The 23,557-nt window shown below is 44.4% G+C and overlaps 1 protein-coding gene across 1 annotated transcript in view; it reads left to right on the forward strand.

The window, feature by feature from the left end:
• The window catches only part of ccn4b (cellular communication network factor 4b), a 67,525-nt gene that overhangs the window by 33,253 nt on the left and 10,715 nt on the right, over positions 1-23,557 (forward strand). The window contains exon 2 of the mRNA XM_080194564.1: positions 20,224-20,512. Within this exon, the coding sequence (XP_080050690.1) occupies positions 20,224-20,512 (289 nt within the window). The remainder of the gene's footprint in view (positions 1-20,223; positions 20,513-23,557) is intronic.

Raw genomic sequence — 23,557 nt, forward strand, 5'->3', positions numbered from 1 at the left:
TTTTAGAGGGTTTTTCTAGTGTGGACCCCTCCTTTTGGTCTCCCAGTTTGACTGTGGGTATCTTGGGGAACTGATAGGGTGGTGGAAGCTGAATGTGTTGGCGAAGTACTCATTTGAAAATTGTGGGCCATTATTGGACACAATCTTATCCAGGATGCCATGACTCGTGAACATCTGTTGCTGCTGCCTCCGTGGTTGTTTTGTACGGTTGCTTCGTCTCAATCCATCTGGAAAAGTAGTCCACCACAGTGCAGAATGATTACCTGTTAAAGGCAAATCAATCTATGCCCAGCTTCTCCCTTGTCTGTCTGGGGACAAGAGGCTCCCTATGGTCCTGTTTGTGCAGCACACATACCTGACGCTTCACTACTGTGTCCTCAATTGCCTTGGAGATGGTTGGTCACCAGACATCAGATTGGTGATGCCCAGGTATATATAATGGGAACAGGGTGTCGATCCATTGCGCAGAGCAGGGTGTGGGTTCAGTACACAGAGGGAGCAGGGTATGGGTTCAGTACACAGAGGGAGCAGGGTGTGGGTCCAGTGCACAGAGGGAGCAGATCTTTTAATAGTGACAGTAAATTATGGATAGTGTCGCCCACCATTGATCTGATGACGTGTTTTTGCATTAAGTTGATGATGGAGTCGTTCGAGGCTTCAGAAACCTGCATAGTGATACCACCTATTGGCCAGAATCTGCAACAGCATCACCACAGATAATGTTTAAAATTGGAGCATTTGCACATATTTTGTTAAACAGTGTCCACTTCTCAGTAACTAACTGACCTACCAAGCCCTCGGTATAGAAAAGGACAAAATGCATTGCCTTGAGGCCTACAACAGGCATTTGGCAAATTAAAATAAAGGACATATTTCAGGATTGGTTCGAGACAGGTTTACTGAGAGGCAGTGATGTCATAGAATTCCTACAGTGCGGAAGGAGGGCGTTTGGCCCATTGAGTCTGCACCAATCACAATCCCACCCAGGCCCTATTCCCGTAACCCCATATATTTACTCTCCTAACCCCCTGACACTAGGGTTAATTTAACGGCCAATCAACCTAACCTGCACATCTTTGGAGTGTGGGAGGAAACCGGAGCACCCAGAGGAAACCCACGCAGACATGGGGAGAATGTGCAAACTCCATGCAGACAGTGGCCCAATGCCGGAATTGAACCCCAGTCCTTGGCACTGTGAGGGAACAATGCTAACCATTGTGCCACTGTTCTGACTTTTACATCCAAACATCAATCCTGAGTGAAGAACTTGTCTCCAACAAGAATTTATTTTCTAGTTCCTGGTAACTTCCTCTCAATGGAACCCATTCCAACATAAAATATCAAATATACCTCTTTTTTAACAGTGAGCGCTTGTAGGTATGTTATAGTTTAGAATACGGCCTTCAAACATTGTCCATCCTAATACAGTTCCCAATCCCAGTTTCCAAAAACCACCTCCCTTAAATGTAACACAATGTAACAACCTCTCTGCTACCACAGTGAATGAGATCAAAAGATCAAGAGCAAATGTACTAATCTGAACAAGTTAAGGTGAGTCCTGAGGGAATCACACAAGATGTGAGGTGTCTTATTGTTGCTTTGGCCAAAGCTACAAGAGCAGGTCATAGAATTATATAGCGCAAAAGAGGCCCTTCAGCCCATCGAGTCCACACTAATACATTAGAAATACCTGAACTCCTACCTAACCCCATCTGCCAGCACTTGGCCCATAGCCCTAAGTGTTATGATGTGCCAAGTGCTCATCGACATACTTTTTGAAGGATCTGAGGCAACCCACCTCTATCACACTCCCAGGTAGCACATTCCAAGCCATCGCCACCCTCTGAATGAAGAAGAGAGAAGTCTGTCTTGGGACAGTCACCCCTGACTCCCCAGATATTATCCACCATCTACAAGCCATAAAATCAGGAGCGTGATGGAATAGCCTCCAGTAGCTTGGATGAGTGTATCTTCAACAAGGCTCAGGCAGCTCAATGCCATCCAAGACTAAGCAGTCTATTTGATTAGCACCCAATCTACCACTTTAAGTATTCATTCCTTTCACCACCAACGCACAGCAGTGATGGCAATGGACTGCAAAAACTCGCTGAACCTCCTGCAGCAACACCGTACAAACCTTTACCTCCTAGACAGACAAGGGCTGCACATGGGAACATCATGGAACATAGGGGAACATCAGCACCTGCAAGTCCTCCTCCAAGCCGCACAACGTCCTGACTTGGAAATATATCACCATTCCTTCACTGTTGCTGGGTCGATAGCCTGGTACTCCCTCTATAACAGCACAATGGATGTATCTACATCGCATGGAATGCAGCGGTTCAAGAAGGCAGTTCACCACCACCTCCTCAAAGGAAATTAAGAATGGGCAATAAATGCTGGCCTAGCCAGTGATGCACAGCTCCCAGGCACAAATTAAAAGAAATCCTGGTTCATCAAATGACGGAATCTCAGATTACCTCATTGTGTCATTTCACCTCTTGTGAGTCAATGCTCATATCCAAGCCAGGACAAGGCCTGGGACTAGGTAGCGCTAATCGGATCTGAACTCAGCTTCAGGGAGCAGATTATTGATGATAATTTTTTGTCAGTATTAATGACTGCTTGTATTACTTTACTGGTGATTGGGAGGAAGCAGATGGGGTAGTTCCTGGCCTGAATTATTAGATTTATTCTGTTTTGTGTGCAGAGTACATTATGAATACGATTCCACATCTAGAATCTACCCTTCCTCTTTAACCCCGCCCATATCCCCCTCACAGATCTTCCTTAGTATCATGGGACTAACAGGGTAAATCCATGGAGTTATGGGGATAGGGCCTGGGTGAGATCGTGGTCAATGCAGACTCTTTGTATAATAATACATGCGACAATAATAAATCAAATCAATTCAGTGAAAAATATTATTTCTTGCATATAGAGAAGGAAAGGGTATACAGAAAAATCAACTTAGTGCGAGGTAGGTCCATTCAAACATTTGATAGCAGCAGGAAGAAGCTGTTCTTGAGTTGGTTGATACTTGACCTCAGACTTTTGTATCTTTTTCTCAAAGGAAGAAGCCAAACGGTCTCCTTTTGCACTGTAGGATTCTATGATTCTATAATTGATGTGCAACATGGAAGAATACCAATTCATCAATTTAGTAGAGAGGTGGGGGGAGGGTAGGTTTCTTTCAGGTTGTTTGACCTGCACCATGAGACTTGCTTAAGTCCCATAATCAATGCTGAGGTTTGTTCGGATCACAGTCAGACTGCTGAGTTTAAGTGTCCCACCTATGGTGTTTCTTCTTCAATGCCTGCTTCTGAGTGACTTCCATCTTGCTGCTGAACTTTCTAGTGAATGTTTCACAAACTAAACATTGCCCATGTAACATTGTCTGAAGTGGACCAGTTGGATATCTAAACCAATCTGTGCTGAAGCTTGAGCCATTTAGATCACTAGCCTAGTTCCATAACCGATAGGTCAGACTTTTAACTTTGGAAACAATGAATTGCCAAAGAAACTTTTTTCAAGCTACCCTTTCACTCTGGGATCCAAGTGTGAATGCTTGCCAGGTTCAGGAGATAAAACCACCTTCTGTCTGGCTGCAAGGCTTTTTGATGAAGCGAGATTCTGGACAGACTCAATTCACTCTCTATAATCCACAGGCCACAACATTGTCCTTAATACAGCCTAGTTCGACCTCCAACAATAATCCATCTGAAGGGAATTTCTAAAACTGGGCAGCTAAGGATTAAGTAGTTCCCAGAACTCAGAGAAGCGCCTCATTTTTTCCATCCACAAAAACTGGAACTCATTTATCATCAGACACAAAGCCCTCATGTCTAATGCTGGAAAATAGATGTTCCTAGCTGACAGGATCCAAACCTTGAACTAATGTGTTTGAGTGGAAGGTGGGAAGGGAGGGACTTCACACTTCCTGATTTATGATGTTTTTATGATGCTAAGAAATTTGGCAAGACACCTGAATTACATCAATCACTGAACAGTAGATCTGTTTATCTATGTGAGCTGGCAAACCTTTGCTGCACCACAACTGCATTAACCTCCAGAATGTGGGCCCAAGCCTAATTCTGATTAAAACAGAATTCAGGTTCAAAGTGGATAGTTTAGTCACTTCACAACATTGTCTTTCGCCAACCTCTTCAAAGGCTGTATGAACCATGGCTCACTGCTGGTACACTGAGCTGGGAGGTTGTGAGATCAAAAATAACTTCCAGTGTGCAACATCCAGCCTGACAGTTTGATGCAGTACAGAAGGGGGGCTGGATTGTCAGCAGTGCCAACTTTCAGGTGAAAGAGTACACTGAAGCATTGTCTACAACCTTAGGTGGATGCAAATGATCCTATAGCACTATTCAAAGCAAAGAACAGAAATTCTCCGTGATATCTTGGTCATCCACCTTTCTCCATTGGGAAAAAGATACAAAAATCTGAGATCACATACCAGCTGACTCAAGAACAGTTTTCCTCCTGCTGCCATCAGACTTTTGAATGGGTCTACCTTGTATTAGGTTGATTCTTTTTCTACACCCTAGCTATGACTTAAAGACTACATTCTGCACTCATTCATTTCTTTCTTCCCTATGTACTCTATGAACAGTAAATTTTGTCTGTATAGCGTGCAAGAAACAATACTTTTCACTGTATCCCAATATAGACAATAAATCAAACTAGTAGTTACCTCTCTATAAATATTGCTAGAATAGATAATAAGCTCCTTTTGTTGTTACTTTTTGTGTGGCCTTGCTGTGAGTAAATTGACTATTGTATCTCTTATATTAACACCTGAGGCCACACTTCAAAGATACTTAAATCTCTGTCAAGCACTTGGAAGATCCTGAGGTCAGAAAGTTCTTTCTCTGAAGGTTAATGTCTCTCTTTAGTGATGGGGAATGTCCATCTCTATAACCATCATCCCTAAACTTACATTTGGTGACTGCTCAGACTCCTGATTACAAAAGGAACTTGAATTAAGATGGATCAATCCTTGGATACTTAAGATCTGAAAAGCTTGGAGCAGCATGACCCAAAATGCAGAACTTTTGATTCCAAACTTCTTACCCCAGATAGTTGCCTAAGGCTTCTTCACTTGTTGGCAGATACAGGAATGATGATGTGGAGATGCCGGCGTTGGACTGGGGTAAACACAATAAGAAGTCTCACAACACCAGGTTAAAGTCCAACAAGTTTATTTGATAATGGGTTATTATTTATTATTTGTGGGTTTACTATCAAATAAACTAGTTGGACTTTAACCTGGTATTGTGAGACTTCTTACTGAGATACAGGAATAGGCAGGGAATAGAGGGATATGGATCATTTAGGGGTAAAAGGTCTTTAGTTTAGCAAGGTATCATATGTCAGTGCAGCGTTAATGGGCTGAAGGGCCTGGTCCTGTGCTGTACTGCTCTTTGTTCTTCATAGAAAAAATAAAAATACGAAGCTGTTAGTGAAGTTAGAATGTGAATTCTCCAATCCATCAGTGGTTCAGTGCACTTAACCAGGGAGTGGGTAAAACAGTCAGTTCAGTAAGGTCCCAGTTTCCACAATTCATTCTGTGCTAAACTAATTGATTTCAGTCAGACTGGTTAAGGGACCTGCCATTGACCATAGTCTATGTGTGTACTTAACAAGGTGAAAGTTCATAGAATCCCTACACGAGGCCATTCAGCCCATTGAGCCTGCACCAACAACAATCCCACCCATGCCTTATGTCCGTAACCCCACATATTTACCCCACTAATCCCCCTTACACTAAGGGGAAATTTACCATCACCAATCAACCTAACCCACACATCTTTAGAGTGTAGGAGTAAACTGGTGCACCCAGAGGAAACCCATGCAGATTCAGGGAGAATGTGCAAACTCCACACAGACCATAGACTGAAGTTGAACGTGGGTCCCTGGCGCTGTGAGGCTGCAGTGCTAACCACTGTGCCACCATGCCACCCAGTTATCTATAGTTCCTGCTCCTTTTCTTTATGCAGTGGTCGTTGCTACTGCAAAGTGCTCCTGTATTAATATAGGATGTGGTTTATCCTCCCCATTTACATTGCTGCTGCTACCCACTGCCTCATGCAGGAAAAATGTGAAATATTAGACAGCAGCTTGCTCCTGTGGGACCAGACTGCAGGGAAGCATCAACAACTTCAAAAAGGGAAGAATGCTGGAGACCACTGTGATTTACAGCATTCTAGTTCTAAATGTAATGTCTTTTTTGTGATCACTCAATGCACCAGCTTCCACTTTTAAGAATTTAACATTAAAAAAGGCACAAGAGTATACTAAGGCCCCTATAGCCTGCTCTGCCATTCAACACAATCATGGCTGGTCTTGGGCTTCAACTCCACTTCCCTGCCTGTTCCCCATATCCCTCGATTCTCCGAGAGACCAAATTCCTTTTCTATCCCAGCCTTAAATGTATTCAATCATGGAGCATCTACAACCAGCTGGGGTGGAGAATTGCAAAGATTCACGACCCTGAGAGTGAAGAAATTTCTCTGGATCTCAGTCCTAAATGATCGGCCCCTTATCCTGAAGCTGTCCCCGACCAATGCAAACAATCTCTCAGCTTCCACCCTATCTTCAGAATTTATAGGTTCCAATGAGATCACCTCTCATTCTTCTAAATTCCAGAGTCTATAAGCCCAATTTACCCCACCGCTCATCATAGGACAAACCCCTAATCCCAAGGACCAATTTAGTGACCATTCACTCTACTGCCTCCAGTATGTGTATGTCCTTTCATTAAATGTGGAGACCAAAACTGCACACACTATTCCAGATGTGGCCTTGCCAAAACCCTTTACAACTGTAGGAAGACTTCTTTATTTTGTACTCCAATCCCTTCGCAGTAAAGACCAACATGCTATTTGCCTTCCAAATTGCTTGCTGTACCTGCATGCTAACATTCTGCATTGCTTGTATAGCACACCCAAGTTTACTTGAACATCAACCCCCTTTAAAAGATATTGCTTTTTTTATTCTTATGACACAAGTAAATAACTTGACTATATTATACTACATCTGTCATCTTGCTGCCCACTCATCTAACTCATCCACATAAATAAAACAAATAACAAAAAAAGTTACAGCACTGGAACAGGCCCTTTGGCCTTCTAAGCCTGCACTGACCATGCTGCCTGACTGAACTAAAACCCTCTATCCTTTTGGGGACCATATCCCTCTATTTCCACCCTATTCATGTACTTGTCAAGATGTCCCTTAAAACTCACTATCGTATCTGCTTCCACTACCTCACTTATCAGCGAGTTCCAGTCACCCACAACCCTTTGTGTAAAAAAATTTGCCTCAGACATCTCCTCTAAACTTCGCCCTCACATCCTAAACCTATGTATCCTAGTAATTTACTCTTCCACCCTGGAAAAAAAACTTCTGATTATCCACTATGTCCATCCCCTCATAATCTTGTAGAATTCTATCAGGTGTCCTCTCAACCTCTGTCACTCTAGTGAGAACAAACCAAGTTTCTCCCCCTTCTCTTAGCTAATTCCCTCCATGCCAAGCAACGTCCTGGTAAATCTTTTCTGTACCCTCTCCAAAGCCTCCACATCTTTCTGGTAGTGTGGCAACCAGAATTGAACATTATATTCCAAATGTGGCCTAATTAAGGTGCTATAAAGCTGCAATATGACTTGCCAATTTTTAAACTCAATATCCCAGCCAATGAAGGCAAGCATGCTGTATGCCTTCTTGACAACTTCTCCACCTGCGTTGCCACTTTCAGTGACCTGTATACCTGTAAACCCATATCCCTCTGCCCATCTGCCTATATTTCCTATCTGTATTAGATTTTTCAAAATGCATTACCTCACATTTGCCCAGATTAAATTCCATCTACCATCTCTCCACCCAAGTCTCCAATCAATCTATATCCTGCTGCATCCGCTGATGGCCCTCATCGCTATCCACAAATCCACCAACCTTTGTGTCGTCCGCAAACTTACTAATCAAACCAGTTACATTTTCCTCCAAATCATTTATATATATTACAAACAACAAAGGTGCCAGCATTGATCCCTGAGGAGCATCACTTGCCACAGCCCTCCATTCAGAAATGCACCCTTCCACTGCTACTCTCCGTCTTCTTTGACCAAGCCAGTTCTGTATCCACCTTGCCAGCTCACCTCTGCTCCCATGCGACTTCACCTTCTGCACCAGTCTGCCATGAGGGAACTTGTCAAAAGCCTCACTGAAGTCCATGTAGACAACATTCACTGCCCTACCCTCATCAATCATTTTCATCACTTCCTGAAAAAACTCAATTGAGTTAGTAAGACATGACCTCCCCTTTACAAAACCATGTTGCCTCTCGCTGATACATCCATTTATTTCCAAGTGGGAGTAAATCCTGTCTCGAAGAATCCTCTCCAATATTTTCCCTACCTCTGATGTAAGGCTCACCAGCCTGTAATTACCTGGATTATTCTTGCTACCCTTCTTAAACAAAGGAACAACATTGGCTATTCTCCAATCTTCTGGGACCTTCTTGTAGACAGTGAGGATACAAAGATTTCTCTCAAGGCCCCAACAGTTTCCTCCCTTGTCTCTCTCAGTATTCTGTGGTATACCCCATCAGGCCCTGGGGACTTGTCTACCTAAATGTTTCTCAAGAACCCCAATAGCTCCTCCTTTTTATTCTCAACATGACTCAAACTATTTATACACCCTTTCCCAGACTCATCGTCCACAATCCCTTCTCTTTGGTGAATACTGACGCAAAGTCAGTATTTAATACCTTGTCCATTTCCTCCATGTCTAGGTTCTCTCCCCAGTCCTTCAGTGGGCCAACCCTCTCCCTGGCTACCTTCTTGTTCTTTACATATGTATAAAAAGCTTTGGAATTTTCCTTAATCCTGCTGGCCAATGATTTTTTGTGACCCCTTTTAGCCTTCCTTATTCCTTGCTTAAGTTTCTTAAGTTACATTTCCCTCCAAATCATTGAAATATTACAAACAGCAAAGGTCCCAGCACTGATCTCTGAGAAACGTCACTTGTCACAGCTCTCTATTTGGAAACACACTCTTCTACTGCTGCCCTCTGTCTTCAATGACTGAGCCAGTTCTGCATCCACCTTGCCAGCTCATCTCTGATCCTGTGCTACTTCTCTTTGCAGTCTCTTTGTGTCCTCCCCACAGCTTGCTTTTGCACCAAACTTGGCACATCAGCAAACTTAGATCCATTACATAAGAACATAAGAACATAAGAACATAAGAAATAGGAGCAGGAGTAGGCCATCTAGCCCTTCGAGCCTGCCCCGCCATTCAATAAGATCATGGCTGATCTGTCGTGGCTCAGTTCCACTTTCCCGCCCTCTCCCCATAACCCTTAATCCCCTCTCTTATCAAGAACCCATCAACCCGCTTCTTAAAAATATTTAGCGAGGCAGCCTCCACCACTTCAACGGGCAGAGAATTCCAGAGATTCACCACCCTTTGAGTGAAGAAGTTCCTCCTCAACTCCACTGCCTCTTCATGTGAGTTGCTAATATAGATTATAAATTAAGTTGAATCTCTAGGAACATTCTGAGGTTAGAAGATGGACCTCCTTAATGATACTGAATCTGAAAGATCCACTTATAGATGTTGCCCCACCCTCTACTGCGATGTTCTGGGGTCCAGGGTTGCCGGCTGCCTCCATCCTACATTCTGGAGGCTGTCCCAGGCATTGTTCAGGTCAGTCCCACCTTCTGCACACCATGTTGTTTCCTGCTGGTACCATTATGAGTGGAAGATTCTGGTCAGATCTTCATTAGGGGGATGCAAATCACTTTCATGCCAGCCACCAGCCGGATGATGGGCACCAACAGGAGATTGCAGAGGAAGTTGACGCTCACATGAAGTCAATTTTTGAATTCCCACCATTAAACTCACCATGGGAGAAATCCACCAAAATAATTGTAAAGTGCCTCCACCACTTCCTCATTCCCCATCCCCACTTCTCTGAAATCTCTGGAATTCTCTGCCCGTTGAAGTGGTGGAGGCTGCCTCGCTAAATATTTTTAAGACGCGGGTTGATGGGTTTTTGATAAGAGAGGGGATTAAGGGTTATGGGGAGAGGGCGGGAAAGTGGAACTGAGCAGCGACAGATCAGCCATGATCTTATTGAATGGCGGGGCAGGCTCGAAGGGCTAGATGGCCTACTCCTGCTCCTATTTCTTATGTTCTTATGTTCTTCTGCCACTGCTTCTAAGGGACCACCATTTACATTAGCTACTCTCTTCCTATATAGACATTTAAAAGCTCTTACAAGCTGTATACACATTTCTGGGTAATTTACTCTCATTCTATTTTTTTCCCTTCTTTGTAAATCTTTTGGAAGTTTTGCTGGTTTCTAACAAATCCCAATCCTCCAATTTGCTTTTTTTTGCAAAACATAAGCGTCTTCTTTTAAGCCAATTAACTTTTTGGGTGAGCCACAGATGGATCCTTCTTGCTGAGTTTTTGCTCTTCAGTGGACTGTATTTTTGTTGAAGGTGTTGAATTGTTTCTTTAAATATTTCCCACTGTTCGGCTCTTTTAGTCAATTTACCCAATTAACCTTAGCCAGTTGTCACCTCGTACTAAAATATTTGGTTTTGTTGATGTTAAAAATTTTTCTTTGCGATTGGAGTATGTTGCTTTCAAATTTTACTTGGAATGAAATCTTTTATGATCAATATTTCCAATGGAACTTGGACTATGACATCTCTAACTAACCCTGCTTCATTACACAATACTCAATCTAAGATAGCTTTATCCCTAGTCTGTTCCATTACATACCCCTCCAAGAAACTGTCAGAAAAGCATTTTGCGAACTCAACTTCTAGACCATTCTTGATTGTCCCAGTCTGTATGAAGATTAAAATCCTTCAGAATGATGACATTTCTTCTGTACGGGCTCCAATAATTTCTTGTTTAATGGTCTTCCCAACAGAATAACTACTGTTAGGCGGCCAAAAGAAACTAACTTTACCAGTGTTTTCTGGGGAGGTCTTTTGGCGCAGTGGCTAATGACCTTGCCTCTCAGCCGGAAGCTCTGGGTTCGAATGGCTCCCACCACTGTCAAATGTGCTTCATAATTTAGGGGCAAAATGGTGGCACAATGGTGAGCACTACTGCCTCACAGCGCCAGAGATGGGGTCTGATTCCAGCTTTGGGTGGCTCTGGACTTTGCAGGTTTACCCCAGTCTGCGTGGGTTTCCTCCGGTGTTCCAGTTTCCTCCCACTGTCCAAAGATGTTCAAGTTGAGTGGAAGTGCCATGTTAAATTGTCCCTTGTGTCCAAAGATGTGTAGGTTTAGGTGGATTGGCCATGGTGAATGTGTGGGGTTATGGATCACCGTAGGGCCTGAGCTGGGGACTCAATGGTCCCAATGGCCTCCTTCCACACCGTAGGGGTTCTATTCAATCCTACCCCCACCTCGGCTAAGGAATATGTGTTCATCACCCAGTCAAACAGCTTGAGTGTCAACCTGAAAATATTTACATCATGCCAATGGCTGATGGTAAGAGCAGGAGAGACCCCTGGTCAGCCACGCTTGATGTGGAGTGGTGCTCCTCAAGCTATAAGCCTCTGGTGACAGACTAGCAATCTGTTTAGGAATAACTAGCGATGGAAGTAGTCTGCCTTCGTGCACCACTAGGTATAGGAAGAGAACTGAAATTGGAACCAGTGTTTTCTGACTCTTAAACCTAAATTAAAACAATTACCCATGACCAGATATGATGTGGAGATGCTGGCGTTGGACTGGGGACGACACAGTATGTAGTCTCACAACACCAGTTTAAAGTCCAACAGATTTATTTGGTAACAGGAGGTTTCATGGCATTGCACCTTCATCAGGTGAGTGCAGGATTTGTTTCACAAACAAGGCATATATAGACACAAACTCAATTACAAAATAATGGTTGGAATGCGAATCTTAACAGGTAATCAAGACTTTTCGGGTGCAGACAATGTGAACGGAGAGAGAGTACAGGTTAAAATATGTGAATTGTCTGCAGCCAGTACAGTTAGTAAGACTTTGCAAGACCAGGCAAGCCGTGGGGGTTACAGATAGTGTGACATGAACCCAGAATCTTGGTTGTGTCTGCCCTCATGTCTGCGGAACTTGGCTGTCAGTTTCTGCTCAGCAATTCTGTGTTGTCGTGTGTCGTGAAGGCTGCTTACCCGAAGATCAGAGACTAAATGTCCTTGACCGCTGAAGTGTTCCCCAACAGGAAGGAAACACTCCTGCCTGGTGATTGTCGAGCATGGTCTCACCAATGTACCATGCCTCAGGACAACCTTTTCTGCAACATATCAGGTAGACAATGTTGGCCAAGTCTCAAGAGTATGCACCGTGTACCTGGCAGATGGTGTTCTCACGTGAGATGATGGCATCCGTGTCGATGATCCAGCACGTCTTGCAGAGGTTGCTAAGGCAGGGTTGTGTGGTGTCACGGGCACTGCTCTCCTGAAGGCTGGAATGGGATACCAATCTCCTGGTTGGGTGTCACTTTTGCCTTATCTAATCTTTCCCGGTCTGGTTGAGATTTTACCGACAGTTCCATAAAGCACGACACAGATGTCAATATGAAATGACACTGCAGGTCACTAATGGGTTTCACCGCCGGCTTAATTCTGTCAACACCACCTCTCCACACCCACCTTTAGAGTGTTGTTTTCTTCTATTCTGTGTTTGATATGACTCTGCTCTGCTCTCTAAGCTCATGAGAGATACTGCTTCTGATTTATGGCCTCTGGCTAACTTTCAGGCAGCGAGCGACTCATCTCTGGCATAGCATTGCAAAGAATTATGGCTTCTGGGGCTTCATTCATGATTTGCATGACTGCAGGATGTTTTCAGAGCTACATAACCAGCAGGAAGGTAGTCATGGCCAGGTGCAGTAGACAGTACTTTCCCTCTTAAATCTGGGAGAATTCAAGTCAATTATAATAGCTATTAGCCCTGCTGAGATTGTTTTAACTCAGCACAATGATCTATGTGAGATATATTTGCCCTCCAGTTATGTGGAGTAACTGCAACTTCTATGTAGTAGTGTTTGCCATTTTATTTTCAAATAGCTTATAGTTTATTACCTACAATAACTATTAAATTTCACAGAATATAAATAGACTTCAATTTATATGAAGTAAACCTCATGAGTTCTGTCTCAGGGCAGATGCAGGAATCACTATCGAACATTTAAGGGCACTTCCGCACAGTATAGGAATAGGGCATCACTAATGGCCTGTCCTTATGGGTAACATTCTACAGCTGAATAAGAGGTGAAATGGTTGATTTTAGCTTGGAGAAGAAATAGTAAGAAATCTTGAGTTGTGCAAACTAGATTAATTTGCTTACTGAGTGCATTTGAGCTTTCAGCCCATAACCCTGTTGTAACTAGGAGAAACAATGAGATTTTTTTATTTGTTCCTGGGACACGGGCTTCGCTGGCAGGCCAGCATTTATTGCCCATCCCTAGTTGCCCTTGAATCACTGCAGTCCATGTGCTGTAGCTTGACCCACAATACCTTTGGGGAGGGAATTCCAGGACCCAGTGACTGCAAAGGAATGGTGATATATTTCCAAGTCAGGATGAGACATGTCTTGGAGGGGAACTTGCAGTGTTCCCATGTATCTGCTGCCACTATCCTTCTGGATGGAAGTGGCTGTGAATTTGGAAAGGCCTGTCTAAGAACCTTTGGTGAATTGCTGCAATGCATCTTGCGGATAGTTTACATTGCTGCTACTGAGCGCCGGTGGTGGAGGCAGTGAATGTTTACAGATGTGGTGCCAATCAAGTGGGCTGCTTTGTCCTGATTGGTATCAAGCTTCTTGTGTTGTGTTGTGTTGGAGCTGTACCCATCCAGGCAAGTAGGGAGTATTCCATCACAAAGCTGATTTGTCCCTTGTAAATGCTGGATAGGCTTTGGGGAGTCAGGAGGTGAATTACTCGCTGCAGTATTCCTAGTCTCTAACCTTCTGTTGTAGCCATTGTGTTTATGTGTTGAGTCCAGTTGAGTTTCTGGTAAATGGTGACCCCAAGGATGTTGGCAGTGGGAGATTCAGTGATGGTAACACCCTTGAATGTCAGGGGCGGTGGTTAGAGTGTCTCTTATTCGTAATGGTCATTGCCTGGCATTTGTGTGGCTCAAATGTTACTCGCCACTTGTCAGGGCTGGTATGATCCATCTTCTTCAGAGGTGCAGGAATTGTTCAAAATATATAAATTGTCCAATAAGCCATTCTGCATGCATGATCATGAACTTGGAACATCAGTTATTTGCCCTTGGGGGAGACATTGCAGTTGAGGGATATCCTATTTCCACCAGGCAGGTTGACACGGTCTGTGTTTCAATAACTCTCATTAATGGTGCATTTCATTGCCTCGGTGTAAGAAAAAATTCTGGACTTCTCAATCATTGCCAACCATTCATTAGTGCCTGAAACAGATTTTGATCCACATTATGGAACTGTCAGCCAAGGTGCATCAGAATAAAGAGGCTTGTTGATCATCCTAAATTTGACCTCAGACCCCGTCATAACGAACGTGAAAAGTTGCAAGTCGCAATGGGGTGTCACACACATAGTTTACCAGTCCGCTTGCACACTTTGCTATTCATCTCAACTGTTCACCAGTCCACACCCCTTGCTGTTCATCCCACACAGTTCACCATTCCGAACCCTTTGCTGTTCATCCCACACAGTTAATCATTCCGAACACTTTGGCTTTCATCCCACACAGTTCACCATTCCAAACCCTTTGCTGATCGTCTCACACAGTTCACTAATCCAAACCCCTTGCTGTTCATTCCACACAGTTCACCAGTCCACGTCCCTTGCAGACTCGACTCTTGGCTGAGGCACACATGTAGGTCCGGGGAATCCTGGTTTCTCCTCTTGTCCCCATATTAAGGTCAGTTAGAAAACTTTCACCGGAGCCTTTAGTAGCCCTTTAAACGTACGCTGATAAAACCACTAGAATCTGGAAAATTGGTTCCAGTAACACAGGCCCCACCTACTTTTCACCAATTTTGATAGCAAGTCAGAAATTGGCACTAATGTTTCCATTTAATTGCATATTCCAAACTGTTTCCAACCATACAAGCTTTATTCGCACAGCCAATGCTTTTTTTCTGGTTTTAATACCCAACCTTGACTCAGGTTAGATTCATAGTCCCTCTGGGGTACTAAGTTCTCGAATGGCTCTGCTCCTCTGCCTTTATCATCATACCATCAATAATTTCTTACCAAAGCTAGGCTCTGGAACCTCTAACCATTCACATTCTCAGTTGGAGAGATGGTATTCCAGTTCCCCTGCCTCTCAGTTCTCTGTTTTGTCCTCAAGTTGTAGCTGATCGTAACGACTGTGTGGGGATGCAGCTCAAACATATTGGATTGTAAATAAACCATGTGTGGAGAAAATATTGGAAATTCATAGCTCATTAGTCAGGATCTGAATGAGAAAACCAGGTTAGTGTTTTGAGTGTTTTTGTTGGCTCCGATCAACTGCAGATTTGTGATTTTCATCCTAACTGGTTGAATTTTATTCATGGAAGAAGTGAAGTGACAGATAGTTAGCCTGGGTCTGCTGGATTCTGGGTGAATTTTGTCTTGCTCTCCTCAGTCAACCATCTCCATTCTCAGCCAGCTTTCCAGTACTGGTGGTACAACTATGGTTTAAGCGCTCCTGAGGAATAGAGTTATGCTCTGTGCTCTGCTATAGCACAATGTCAGTGGTGTTGAAACAGGCCCTTCCACTTCCACCACCCTCTTAACCAGCAAGTTCCAGGTCACCCACTCACTGCATGAAAAGGCATCCCCTCACATTCCCACTGCATCACTTGCCCCAAAAGACCTTAAATCTGTGCCCTCTGGTCCATGTGCTTTGGGAACAGTATTTCCTTTGGCTACCTTATTTCATAATCTTGCACACTGCTTTCAGATCTCCCCCACATTGCTCCAAAGATTTCTCCACCCTAACCTTCTAGTTAAAACCCTTCATCCTTCAAACTAGAGGTTTGGTCAATCTCCTCTCCACCCTCTCAAGGGCATTAATATCTTCTCCAAAGCATGGTGACCAGAATTAGACGGTGCAATTAAATGGAAACATTCGTGCTGATTTCTGACTTGCTGCCAAAATTGGTGCAAAGTAGATGGGGCCTGTGTTACTGGAACCAATTTTCCAGATTCTAGTGGTTTTATCAGCATCCATTTTAAGGGCTGCTAGAAACTGCAGAGAAAGTCTTCTAACTGACCTTAATGTGGGGCCAAGAGAAGAAAACAGGATTCCCCGACCTACGTGCGGGCCTCAGCCAAGAGTTGAGCCAGCGAGGGGTTTGGACTGGTGAACTGTGTGGGATGAACAGCGAGGGGTCTGAATTGGTGAACTGTATGGGATGAACAGCAAAAAGGTCCGGAGTGGTGAATTGTGTGGGAAAAACAGCAAGGGGTTTGGACTGGTGAACTGTGTGCGATGAACTATGTGGGACGAACAGCAACGGGTGTGGACTGGTGAACTGTGTGGGATGAACAGCAAGGAGTCCAAACTGGTGAACTGTGTGGGATGAACAGCAAGGGGTCCGGACTGGTGAACTGTGTGGGATGAACAGCAAGGGGTCGTGGACTGGTGAACTGTGATAAACTAGTTGTGGCCTAATCTTAGCTTTTAAGACGGTCCAGCATAACTTCCCTGATTTTGGCACTATTTAATGCGGGTACAATAAGATGTCCTCCTCTGAGTTTATAGCTTCATCACATTGCAAAGATGAAGTTGAGGGAGTTTCACTCTACAACAGATTTCTGCACTATTTGTCCTGAAAAGTGCTTGATTCTGACACTGAATTCAGAAACTGAGAAAACATTACATTTCCCAGCATATGTATCCACACGAGTACGGAATTCATCAGAAGAGTTTTGTGTTTAAATTTCTACCTTCCGAATATGTCTACACAAGTACCTCCTGGAAAGTAAGACATTTTTACTTAAATTACTATTTTTACTAAATTACTATTTATTTATTAATGTCACAAGTAGGCTTACGTTAACCCTAGAATGAAAATCCTCTAGTTGCGACACGCTGGCGCTTGTTCACTTACACTGAGGGAAAATTTGGTATGACCAATGTTTCTCGAACTGTGGGAGGAAATTAGAGCACCCACAGGAAACCAGGCAGACACGGGGAGAATATGCAGACTTTGCACAGACAGTGACCCAAGCTAGAAAACAAACTAAGGTCCCTGGCGCTGTGAGGTAGCAGTGCTGACCACTTTGCCAGTAATTCAAGGAGTTCCACTTGGTCTTTGTGTATGATGCTATTCTTTGAATAATGTCATGGGATTTTTTTTCATGGAAGTACATAAAATATACAGCACACAAACAGGCTTTTTGGCCCAATGAAGTCCCTGCTGGTCATTATGCTCAGTTCAAACCTCCTCATTCTTCCTCATTTAAACCTATCAAATGCATTTGTACTATTCACCTTCACTATTCTTTGCTGTAACAAGTTCCACACTCTCACCATTCTCGGGAGGGAAAGAAGTTTCTTCTGGATTCCCTGTTTGGTTTTTCGAGATCGCAAACTGCCGGCTCCAAGTGGACAGGATCTCCAAGAAGATCACGCATATCAACGCAGACAGCAAGTTTTTACAAAGATGCAAGAAAGCAGACTAGATACCAAAAGGCCTATAGATCATGAAGCCACTCAGGTCAACCTATAACACAGACTGATCAGTATTCTGTAAACCAAGTGTGTGTCTTTATATGCCCTGTTTGTGATCAGAACCCCCCACTCACGTGACAAAAGGGCAGCACTCTGAAAGGTAGTGTGTTTGCTACCAGATAAACCTGTTGGACTTTAATCTGGTGTTGTGAGACTTCTTACTGTGGTTTCTTGGTAACCATCTTTTATAATAACCTCTAGTTTTGCCTTTCTCTGTGGTTTTTACTCCTATATCCACCTGGGGAGTTTAACATCGCAGCTAAAAGATAGCACTTCAACAATGCAACACCAAATAGTCTCAGTTATGAGGTCAAACCCTGGAACGTAATTGAGAGTTAAAAGTTAATTTACTAGTGTCACAAGTAGACTTACATTAACACTGCAATGAAATTAATGTTAAAATCCCCCAGTTGCCACACTCCAGCACCTATTCGGGTACACTGAGGGAAAATTTAGCAGAGATAGTGTAAGGTTTTTTTTGTGTTAACAATTTTAGGATTGCTTTGGGCTGTCTGCTCAGTCCTGCCTATTCTTACATACTTACTGTTTTAAGTAGTCATTGCCATATTCACCATTCTTCAGTGGATTGCATTTTCTCATTTCATTTCAATTATCTACAAATTCAAGTCCAGTTGTTAATAATTTTGCTTTCCTCAATGTACATTTTTTTTTATGCAAATGTTGATTAAGGCTTTATTCCCAGTTTTCTAGAACTTCCCTGAGGCCTTAGCATGTCCTCACACAAAGTCAACAGGATAACAATCAGAGATAAGTGCTCTGAATATTATTTTCTTTCCTCTCCCCCCTCCCTAGCCCAGAGGGACTGAGGCTGGTGGTTGTGGCCAGGCTGAGATCACGTTACTCTTTTCAGATAAGCAACCAAAAACTAGAATGATTTTGTAAAAGACTGAGACAAGGACCCAAAGAGACTGCTGCCACCAATGTTGCTGTGTACCTCCATCACTTATACTTGTCCAGTGGAAAGAAAACTCAATGAATAAAATTGTTCAAGGCAAGGTTTGCCACAAGAACTATGCTTGGATGTGCCAACAGATTCTGGCAGGGAACTCGATCATAGAATCATAGAATCCCTACAATGTGGAAGGAGGCCATCGAGCCTGCTCTGACAACAATCCCAGCCAAGCTCTATCCTCATAACCCCAGTACGCTTACCCTGAAAATCCCCCTGTACCACTGTGGGGCAGCACAGTGGTTAGCACTGCTGCCTCACAGCACCATGGACCTGGGTTTGATTCGCGGCTTGGGTTTGATTTGATTTATTATCGTCACATATATAGTATACAGTGAAAAGTAGTCACTGTCGGTGCACAGTCCACGCGCTCTCCCTGTTTCTGCATGCGTTTCCTCTGGGTGCTCCGGTTTCCTCCCACTGTCTGAAAGACATCCTGATTAGGTACATTGGCCATGCTAAATTCTCTCTGTGTTCTCAAACCGATGCTGGATTGTGGTGACTTGGGGATTTTCATAGTAACTTTATTGCAGTGTTAATATAAACCTACTTGAATAAATAAACGTTAAACTTTAATAAAACTTTAAACAGCACACTAGGGAGAATTCTGTCACCCTTCTTCAATAAGTATTGTAGAACATGTCCACCTGAGAGGGCAGACAGGTGGTTTAAAGCTTATTCTGAAAGACAACATCTCTTATAGTGCAGCATCTTTCGAAATAGCATGGGAGTACCCGTCTGGATTTTGTACTCAAGTCTCCCAGAGTGGAATTTGAACCTCCTGACTCTGAAATGGGAGCTGTACTCACTGGCCATGGTTGGGATCTGGGCCCTATATTTAATTCAGATATTCAGCCTTATTCTTAATCACAGAATCATAGAATCCCTAAAGTACAGAAGGAGGCCATTCGGCCCATCGAGTCTGTACCTATTTTCTCTCCTCCACAGATGTTGAGCCATGCTGGAAAACCAGTTTTTGGTACCTCATCCAAATGATCATTCCTTCCTTAGCCTCAACAGGTTGGTTGGTCATGTAAATGGCACAATAACTATTGATTCCATCTTTACATGACATTTGCCTTTACTTAGTGAGTGGTAATGACCTGGCATTGCCTATGAGAGTGGAGGAAGCAGAGTCAATGAATGATTTCAAAGGGAAACTGGATGAGTAATTGTGGGAAATAAGTTTAGTATGGCAGAATGGGACTGTTGGGTTGTTCTACATATTGGAATCGATGGGCTGAATAGTCTTCTCCTGTGCTATCATGATTCTACAAGTATTCAGCAGTGGTTTCTGGGTCATGATCAGGAGTGATCATCCTACCTGCTTTCCCCTCTCTGTTCCCAGTCTCAATTGATTTAAGGTCTTTAGAATCCCAATTCTTGCACCCAACTGATGTTAGTTAACCCAGACTCAGGACACAACCTGGGGTGTCCTAGCTACATTTTATAGACTGAGCTGTCACTGAAGGCTCTGGGGCAGCTCAACATTTTCTCTAACTCTGTTATCTCTTCCACCCAGGGTCTCACCCAGAATTCCAAGGAAGCTTCAGAGGCCAACGAGAACTCAATAGACTTCGTCCACCCGTATAACCGCACGCAGTACTGCCACTGGCCCTGCCAGTGTCCAAGACGCATGCCCAAGTGCCCACCCGGAGTTAGCTTAGTGATGGATGGCTGCGAGTGTTGTAAGGCATGTGCCAAGCAGCTGGGAGAGAACTGCACAGAAGCAGATGCCTGTGATTACCACAAAGGACTGTACTGCGACTACAGTCGGGATGCCCCTAAATACGAAGTAGGAGTTTGTGCATGTAAGTGAAATACATAAACCTGTCGAACTTAACCTGGTGTTGTGAGACTCCTTACAACATTTATTGCCCATCCCTAGTTGCCCTTGCTCAGAGGCAGCTGAGAGTGAACCACATTGCTGTGGTTCTGGAGTCACATGTAGGCTAGACCAGGTAAGAATGGCAGATTTCCTTCCCTAAAAGACATTAATGAACCAAATGGTTCTTTTTTACAACAATCGACAATAGTGTCATGATCATCAGTAGATTCTTAATTCCAGATTTATTTCAATTGAATTCAAATTCCACCAATCTGCCATTGGTGGAATTTGAATTCAATTGAAATCTGGAATTAAAAATCTACTGATGATCGTGACACCTGAGGACCCCGGCATGATTTGAACCTGGGTCCTCTGAACGTTAGCTGTGTTTCTGGATTAATAGTCTGGTGGCACTACCACTAGGCCATGCTTTTCCTTTGGATTCCTTTCTATGCTCGCCGCCAGTCTCCTCTCTTTGTTTCTCTTAATTAATTTTTCAATTTTCTCAGCATCTTCTATATTCGACTTGGTTCTGTCCATCTCACACCTTTATAAGCACACTTGTTTCTTGTTGTTACAGTGCAGATGGCCAACTGGCCCATTGTCTTTACACTGGATATCTAACCAGGGGCCAGTATTTTACGACCTCACTTGGTGAGGCTTGTAAAATCCTGCCCGAGGCCAATGGGGAATTCTGTTCTGCAAGCCCCATTTCTGGGACGGGCATGGTGGTAGAATTCCAGCCATGACTTTTCCTGCTTCATCTTCATCTCTTTTTTTTTGTCACCCGGGGGCTTGTTTGACCTACCTTTCCCCTTTATAGGAAATAACCCTCCTCTCTGCCCAAACACTCTGTACTTTAAAGGTTGCCCATTGTTGAGTTACAGTTTTCCTGATAAATAGCACTTTAATGGTGTAAAACATTCCAAGGCAGTTATTGATCAGGACGCTGCTGGAATATCCCAAAAGCCCAATGATTCACTAATTCCTTTCAGTTTCCTTTACCTGTCCCGAGCTATAAATGACTCCAGGCCCACACGAAGGCGTTTGAATTTTAACTCAAATGCCCAGCAAACTATTCAGTTGTATCAAAGCACAACAATGAAAGGAAGGTGGGCATCACCTCCTCAGGGCATATAAGAATGTGCCCACATCCCAAGAATGAAGAAACAAGAAGTACAGAATTCTCCCAAAAAAATTTCTAAGCTTTTTCCTAGTGGGAAAACCGGTGAGATTCCCTTTGCGGGGTTTGGTGCAAAACAGTTTGCAACTCACCCACAGTTAGAATCTTTTTGGAGCCTGGGGAGATTCCCACTGAATTCACCCACACTCGGAAATTCTTTCAGAGTGGAGACTTAAGAAAATCAACGAGGCCGGTTCTTCGGAGATTGGGATGCCATTCTTAAAGGGTGCCCAGATCCCAAGTAAGCTTACACAACTTATGCCCCACCCCCACCTTGTACTCGCTGGCTATGACACCCACCCACTGGCATGAGTCACCCCTCCTCCCCACCCCCGCCACTTGTTGGTAACAGTGCCCCAGACCAAGTAAGCAACACCCACTATGGAGTTGCCAAAGCCCCCTGCTTTCAAGCATCCCCAAAGGCTCCCCTTTTGGCACTGCCACCCTGGCACCATTACAGTGCCATCCTGGCAATGTCAAACTGGCAGTGCCAGGGCACTACCCAGCCATTTCCCTGACCGCCCGGGGACTTAAATGGCCTCTGAGCCATTGGCATGGCTATCACGACTGGTCTCAGTTTGTGGAGACCAGTGGTGATTTGTGTTGCGTTACCACTGCCCCTGAGGGTCGGAGATTTGCTGGAGTCGGGAGAGTTTGGCTCAAAACCAACACTGCATGTGATAACCTGGTTCACGCCCTCGGAGGGCACGGGGCCTGGGAGAATCCCAATAAGGGTTCTTGCCAACGCTAACTGTGCTTTGGCTCCTCCCCAGCGATTCTTTGGCCTGAACGTGATTTGGGCATGAGCACACTCGGGCTGGAGAACCACACCCACCGAATCTGAAAACATAGTCGGCAATCCCCCTTGACATAGGGTTATCCTAATGAAACTGCGACACTAATAACTCTCTCCAACATACCTGAGGACGTGTAGTTCCCTGACACGGAGGAATGGACAAGGTGACAGAGAGCTGTGACTACAACTATCCGCTCCTCTTACTTTGAACTACGAGGTTTCACCCAAGGGTGCAACGTTAACAGGTACACACACTACATTGGGTTAGAAATGTGAGGCCCGATTCTCCCATCACGACGTGCACGTTTTTTGGCGCGTCAGGATGGGAGATGCACGTGTCACGGGATTCGCGCATGCATTCCTGACGCATGGTGCGTCTCCCCCCACCGGAGAGCAGGCACAGTCAGGACCACCCTGCAAACCAGCGGGAAGACAGGTAAATGATTTAAATCTGTTTTTAATGCATTTTAAATACATTATTAGGCCTGGCACAGAATTCTACAGGCCCGATAGCATCTTCACCCCCTCTACCGCGGATACGTTCGCGGCCGGGTGTCCCTGGAGAGGGAGCACGCAGTGTCCGCAGGCAGAGTCGACGCCTTCCGTGCCCGCTGGGCACCGCAGGGGCTGGGCTGCGTATTAGACCCCGACAATCACATTTTGAGTTGACGTGTCTTAAGCTTCCTTTGTAATTTTTGTTTCTGTTTGGGCCGTTCCCCCTCCTTTTGGGGAGCCGCCCCCTTTTTCTTTGTCCTAATGTAATTTGAGTTTGTTTACTTGGTTTGACCCAAAAGAAACCTCCCCCCCCCACCCCGCGCCGATAGCATCTTCACCCCGCCAGGAGTATTTCACGCTGGCAGGGTTTAGAGTAGGTCCCCACATTCGGGGATCTAGTAGGAGATTCTGCCAGTGTGAGGGGGAGGGGACAATTGGGGCCCCCGAGGGGGTCAGACTGTAGTGGAGCCGTACACCCCGGGCGTGGGCACTCTGGCAGTGCCAGCCTGTGCCCCCAGCGCTGCCTGCCCACACTGGGCATCGGCAGTGGCAAG

The sequence above is a fragment of the Carcharhinus amblyrhynchos genome, chromosome 8 (assembly GCF_965287045.1).
Source record: "Carcharhinus amblyrhynchos chromosome 8, sCarAmb.v2.hapA, whole genome shotgun sequence".
Lineage (NCBI taxonomy): Eukaryota > Metazoa > Chordata > Chondrichthyes > Carcharhiniformes > Carcharhinidae > Carcharhinus > Carcharhinus amblyrhynchos.